The sequence below is a fragment of the Pundamilia nyererei genome, unplaced genomic scaffold (assembly GCF_000239375.1).
Source record: "Pundamilia nyererei isolate P.nyererei 1_Seehausen unplaced genomic scaffold, PunNye1.0 scaffold00327, whole genome shotgun sequence".
Classification (NCBI taxonomy): domain Eukaryota; kingdom Metazoa; phylum Chordata; class Actinopteri; order Cichliformes; family Cichlidae; genus Pundamilia; species Pundamilia nyererei.
The window spans coordinates 385,487-392,569 of record NW_005187728.1 but is presented as its reverse complement, the minus strand read 5'-3'; the positions used below and the strand labels follow the sequence as shown (position 1 = coordinate 392,569).

At 44.8% G+C, this 7,083-nt stretch overlaps 1 protein-coding gene across 1 annotated transcript in view; it reads right to left on the bottom strand.

Annotated features, from left to right (window-relative positions):
• Nucleotides 1-3,209: 3,209 nt before the first annotated feature.
• LOC102207009 (uncharacterized) overlaps nucleotides 3,210-7,083 on the bottom strand; it is a 27,679-nt gene continuing 23,805 nt past the window's right edge. The window contains exon 3 of the mRNA XM_005751802.1: nucleotides 3,210-5,119. Within this exon, the coding sequence (XP_005751859.1) occupies nucleotides 4,402-5,119 (718 nt within the window). The 3' untranslated portion in view covers nucleotides 3,210-4,401. The remainder of the gene's footprint in view (nucleotides 5,120-7,083) is intronic.

Here is a 7,083-nt window from a genome sequence, read left to right as displayed (position 1 = left end):
GATTTTCAACTGTAGGTGAACTTGGAAATTTTGGGATATTATGAAATTGAAAAAGGCTTCTACCCTCCTCTGCTCGTCGATGCCTCTTCTCAGCTGACAGCAGCTCACATGTTCCCTTTCTGCACAAACAATAACACGTAGCTTGTGCTGATGTTGCGCTCGCCGATAAAAGTTGCTCACACCGACACGTGTCTCTTTTCAAACTTCGTGCTCTGCTGTTTGTGTGCAGGTAAAGCCTCAGCTGTTATTTATCTGCCTGTGCAGAGTGTATAATCTACCTTTCTGTGTATCCTTGAACCGAGTGAAAGGATCAAAGTGAGGCGGTGACGCACTAGGCGAGCTCGGCTCTGATGGAAAGATGAGTCACTGGTTTGATTAAGCAGATCCTGTTGTCATCACGCTGCACGGGAACATTTTTTGTCTTTAATGTCTTTGTCCGTAACGTTGAGAAGCAGGGTGTGCGTTCAGAAGTTCATAAAGAAAACTGCTCTTTTTGATTTCTTAAAAACAACAACAACACAAAAAACAGCCCGCCAACGAGTTTTTGTGCTCATTTGTGCTTCGCTTGTGATTTCACCTGGTAGCTGAACAGCCGCCCACTGCAATGCACAAATGATGTTGTCCGTGGGGGGAAAAGTAAAAATAAAAACATAACAGGCTGTGTTCGCTCCCTCAGAGGCATTTTTGGATCAAAGCTTTGGCTAAACTGTGAATGCATTCGCACACAGGCCTCAGTGTGGATTGGAGTCTGGTAGTCTATCCCGCTGTGGTGCAGCACGCCGTATGTGACATGAAACCGCCTCTGGTCTTCTGTGGTTTTCCTGCAACGTCTCAAACTCAGCGGTGAGTGGGACGTGCTAAGGGATTTTAGTGAAAAGTCAGAGAGGGAGAGATACAGTCTGACAGACCCACGGGATCGTGGTGAGCGGGTAAAAACCTAGCAACATCACTTGCTCGAAACAAGCGTATCTTAATAAACCAATGAATTTAAAAGTTGAACATTTCATGTAAAACCAATGAACTAGCCAAAAATCCAAAGGTTTAAATAAAGAGCGCACTATAACACGAAGAGGAGCGCAGAGGGATGAAGATGGAAAGGCGGCGGCTGAGAGGAGGAGATAAATCACCAAAGAAAGAGCTATTTTGGGGGGCTCTGTTCCACCTCTTGTGCTCACAAAGACACCGAGAGCCTCTCAGTCAGCCAGTCGATCAGGATTATTGGCTGCTGTGGAAGTTCCTGAGGTGTGTACGTGAGCTAGTGTGGGGTTCAAGCAAACACCCACAGGTGTTCATTAGCCGAGGCCCCGAGGCCCTGGACGCTGCCCGCTGAGGCTCTAACTGCTGCGATGGCGAGGTTTAAACACCCGAGTCCCACGGTGATCACACTTATTATGAAGACGGGAGCGAAGCGGCATTCATAAACAAACGCTTAGATGTTGTGGTGAATGGCAACGCCGAAAAGCGGCTTTAAAAATGTGTTCGGCATGTCATCTGTTCGTCACTGGTATAGTTTATTGGATGTTTTAATTGTGTAACAGAATTGGTGCGGAGGAAAATCACGAGTAGTGACTGGAGCAGTATTTTTCCATGCCCTTAGGTTGGCAAAAATCTGCCTCCTTAGGGAAACGACCACTTTCCCTTTGGCAACCAAGCTGTTATCTGGCACGTCTGCTGACATAAGAAGAGCTTCTGTGAGGATGATTTTATGTCTTATTTTGTGAGCGTTAGGTGATGGAGAATATTTTGAAAGATCTGAGCTGTTTGAACTGTCGGTCCCCAGCAGAGCAGTTTTTAACATCATAGTTAGAAACCTGCTGGGTTACTTACAGGAGCTGTGCTACTCGTGTTAAAATTACAGCCACTGGACTATTCATTTACAACTTTTGAATACTAGACCCTAAAAGTGAAATTACAGTTCCTTCCACTACAGTCAGGATCTGGAATTAAATAAAAATAATTTGTTTTTAGTGCTCCGAATCGTCACGGGGACAAAAAGCTAGTGCTCATCACACATTTGCATAGATTTCTATGTAAAAGTTAGATCACGCCTCAGTCACACTAGACTAAAAATAGGACGGCAACTTCCTTGTGGCTAGGACAGAAACGGTGGTGTGTTTAATTTCTTTTGCATACAACAACAACCACAAGAAGTTTCACAGGTCCAGTATGCATCAGTCGTCTTTGCAACTGCTTTTGATTGCTAGACCAGAACACCCATCGAGAGGTGGGAGGCAACCTGTGGGGTCCTGTCTGCAATCACATTGAAGATCTACAAATAACTGCAGAATAATTTATAAACAGCCAGATTACCAACATGCTGCAATCAATCTGAGGCAGTCGACACTGATGAGCACAACTTATATTCCTATATAAATGCACGGTTGACAAGTGCCTATGTCAGACTGACTCCGTTTTATTCCTGTTTTACTCATGGCCATTGATCAGTAGTTGTTGATCATCAATTGTTACGTTCCCCTGGCCGTAACATCAATGGTCATGAGATTTTGTTCCTTCAGTGGGCTGGTTTCAGTCATTATGCAAATGTACTGTTTATAAGATTGGGGGAAACCTGCAGTCAGCTGAGACTGAAGAAGTCACTTGGATGAGTGAGGAAACGTTTCTCCCACTGAAAACGCTACGTCCAGATGAACAGAATCAACTTTTGGAGAACACAGCAGAGTCATTTTCAGACATTCATTCACTCAAAGTCCAAAAGTCTGCTTGCTGCTAATCTCAGTAGCGTTGGGCTCTTTCTCTGTCCAGAGATCTGCAGATGCAGGTCAAGGAGGGGCAGCCAACAGATGAGGCCTCCACAGGAAAGCAGAGGCTTACTTTGACATGCAGGAATCTACTGTAGCGGAATATTTATCCTTTATTAAACTGCCAGCACGCTGAGTGCAAGCGGGGCTTTAATTCAGGCACATTAAAGTAGCAGTTATTTGTTTGTATTCTTTAAAATTTAATGTCTGCAACAGGAAGTTGTGAAACTTTAAATACTGTGAATATCCATTTTACATTGTTGTTAACGTAGCGATTACAAGAAGTTCGAGTACTGAACTCGTTTAGTTTATAATTCTATAAACGTTCAAACACGCAGATCTCTCCAGGTCCAAAAACTCAGTGAGGGAAAGATAAAATCTTATGACTGTGTCCTCTTTCAACTAGCTGTCAAGTGTAGCGTTAAATCCACAAGATACACAAATTAGACACAATTTTTCAAGTACTTTTATTTTAATTTACAATACAAACAAATAGAAATCATTTGGCAGCCAAACCATGACTGAAATGGGGGCAAATAGGGAAAATAAAATTAAAACACAACTGATCAGAACAGCTTATTTATTATTTGTGATTAATCAACATTACTTGAGTGCGGTTCCAAAACCAAAGTACTGATAAAGATAGCTATAAGACCTTCGAGAGCTGGATTTGGCTTACATTTGTATGAGATTCAGTGAATAGAGACAGAAGCGTGTACTTGGTTATGGAGCTATGGTGAACACTGAGCAGCCACGGGGGAGGCTGGCGTTAAAAAAGCACTCTGTACTGCCGCCCAGCCTCAGTTAGGTCATCACCGAGCTGAGCTAACGTCACAGGCTGGACGAGAAGCCTTAAAGTGGAATAAAAATTAAAAGTAAAAAGCTAAGAGGGTGAAGCTATGACCCCTCTGAGGTTCACTCAGCAGCAGTTTGACTGTAGCTGATCTTACATTCACATTGACTAGAATAAATGGTCTTGTTTATGAAATGTTTTCACACAGTCATAACGTGCATAATAGCGACGATCAGCGAGTGAATAAGCCTCGATTAAAAGACAGCTCCTCATCCTTCATTTACGGAATATTCAGTAGATCAAGTTTAGAAAGCAGTACGATTTTATAAATAACAGCAGAACAAAATATAAGGAACAAAACCATGATGACCTCTCCTTATCCACGTGCTCGGTTCCTGTACAGCCTATGGCAGGGACTGTGTTTGCAGAAGAAACACTAAGATCCAAACATGATAAAAGCAACATGTGGTGTATCGCTAACTGTGTGTGTGTGCGTGGACGAGCACATCCAGGCTTATTGGGACTGTACGGAGTGTTGGGTGCACTGCAGGTCAAACTCAGCGTGCACTCTGACGTCTCTTTGGTTGTGGCTTCATGCAAAACTTGCAGCTTTGGAAATGTAGCCTCCTTCACAAGGCACACATTATCTTCTGTCAGTATAACCACAGCTTAAAAAAAATTATCCAAGGGTTCAAAAATATATCTTTGTTGTAAACAGAGTTTCCATTCATTCCCGTGTTCTTAGATATGAGCGTTATTCTCCAGAAGCGTGGCAACGTCTCATCGTGGTTTTGATGCTCTTTTGAGTCCTCAGAGTTTTTTTATGTGGTGGGTGAGCGCATTCGCCCTTCACTCATAGTCCTCTCCTGCCGTGGCGGCCTCCAGAGCAGCGAGAGCCTCTGCCACCATCGAGTCCGTGATGCTCTGCACCTCCTGCTCCTCGTCCTCGCTCTTCGACACCGAGATCCCGCTCTCCATCGTGGAGACGTCGGGAGTCTTTGTCAGCGTGAGCTCGTCCCTCGTGCCCCCTGAGGACAAGCTGGTGTTGCTGGTTTGGATGTCCACTGACAAGACGCTGCCCTCGTCCCCCGTGTCACACAGGTACTCCGGGGTCCCTCCCACACCCTCGTCTATCTCGTCTGCTGAAAGCTCTGGGCTGCTGAGCCGGTGCTCGGCGCTGGTCCACCCGTTACTCGTCGCTTGGCTCCTCTGGATCTCGTAATTCTCTACGCTGGGGTACACGGGCACCTGGCTCAGACCTTTTTCCTGCGTCATCCATTGCTGCCCCACCCCTTGTGGCTGGATGATGTAGAGCCCTCCCTCTGTCGGTGGTATACTCCCCTGACGGTGCAGTCTTTGGTTGACATGGTTGTTGTCAACTTCTAGTTTTAGTGTGCTCTCATTGGACTTGCTGTAAGCCATGTTATGAAAGCCATGCTTCTGCTTGGCCTCACCATATAGGTCTCTGTTTGGGGCCCCGCCCGGGCGGCGATGGGGCTGGTAGAGCGAGCTGCCTGTGGAGTCGCTCTTCCTCATGTCCACTGGAGCTGAGGGGTCGTAGACGTAGCTGTGAGAGAGCAAGACCAGAAAAGTCACTGCTAGAGTTACAATGATCATAGACTGCTCAAAAAAATATAACTACAACTTGATCACGAGGGTAAAGAACATGCTCAGGTAAAGTTCAGGGGTATCAGTCTTTATTGTTAGGAAGGAGAAACCACTGAAACCACTTCACCTGTAAATCGCTTTTCAGAGGAAACAAGACAACCCCCAAAAGCGATCGGCACATCAATATGTATGACTGCAGGGAGGTTCGCTTTGTCTTAATGCTATGGAGGCTATACAGTCAGGCGCGGAGAGCTGGACATGACCGCAGAAGGGCATCAAACCCATCAGCAGGACCAGTGTCTGCTCCTTTGTGTAAACAGGAGCAGGAGGAGCACTGACAGAGCCTTTCTGACCAAACAGACTCCACGAGGGAGGCGTGAAGTCCCCTTTAATAGGATGTATGCTCAGATTAGCACGATACAGCTCAACTGGCTTCCCCCAACCCAGTCATGCTGGGTTATGCTGCAGGCGGCATCACGTTCGCCACGGCATCTCCAGACTCTTTCACTTCTGTGCTTGGTGTGAACCTGCTGTCGTCTGTGGAGAGCGCAGCAATCACACCTACCTGTTCAAAGCCAATCAGTCAGTCGGAAGAAAGTTGGCTTAACAGGAGTGTTGAGGGAAGCAACATGGCCTGTTTTGGACATGTCAGGGAATTAATAACACAAAGCTAATAAATATGCTAATAATAATTTCACATTAAAAATCAATAATAATGTCTAATATTTTTTTATTTAATTATTAAGGTTGGGAGCACAGGTGAAAGGATGGAAGTACTGCCTAGTCAATCAACCATTTTGAAGCCTGACAGATGAAGGCTGATGGTAAACTTGAACCAGTGTAAACAGTACAGTATCTCGCTCTGACACGAAGTGCTGTAGAAGTATTAAGTATAACTTTGTACTTAGGAACAGTATTTGCGTGTACTTTAGTGAGCTACACATTGCCGCTGGGTTTTAAATTGCTAATGTGACAAAGTAAGTGTTTTAAAGAGGTCACTGTGGGCTACAGACACATGTGAGAGACATCTTTTGTAAACCTTCAACGACTAGATGTAGTGAAAACACACCCCACAGTATTTAAAATGCAAGCTCACATTCAGTGTCATTTTAACTTCTTATTTAAGCACAGATGACTTCTGACTGCTACAAACTGAAGATGAATTTCAAACTGCTAGAAGAGCGACTCCTCGGTTTTAGCCTGCGGATCACCATGGTGACAGACGAAGAGGGCTTTCAGTCAGTCTGATGGGGCTCCTTGGGTCAGATGTGCAGACGGCCACATACTGTACACTGACAACGACAAGGGTACTTTATTGTGCGGCCGCTGCACATTTTCAAATGCAACGTGATGTCCGGGGCGTGCATGCTCTCGATGTTTACAGAGGCTGCCTAGAGCCTCAGCGGCGGTAAGTTCTGCACTGCTCATGTAAATGTCAGATATATTATGCAGAGCGTTGTAGGAAGGAAATGTGCACAGGCCTGACTGCACTCCTCTTTTGGGTTTAAAATGTTTAGTACTCCCTTTTACTTCCAGATGTTGGTTTATGAGAGGCGAACAGTGGAAGACACACAGATGTTTAGTCTTTCTGTTTGACTGTAAGCTTAAAAGCTAACCTTAGCATAAAAGAAGTGTTTCTTATACAATTAGCTTCCATTCAAATAACACATCAGGCTGAAAAGTAAAATAAAGAAATTGTTTTAGGAGAAATAATGTTGGCTTTCTAACGGTTAGCTCAGCCGGAGGATGCTACTTTAAGGTCTGTTTGTTCAGTACGAAGGTGAAGTCACAAGGCAATTAGCCTAGCTTAGCTTAAAAAGCAAAACCTAAGTTAAATAGTCAATCCGGTCGTTAAGTCTGACATCACTAGCCGTGTCTGGGCCTAAACTCCGCTGCAGGTCCATATATCAAACGATCACTATG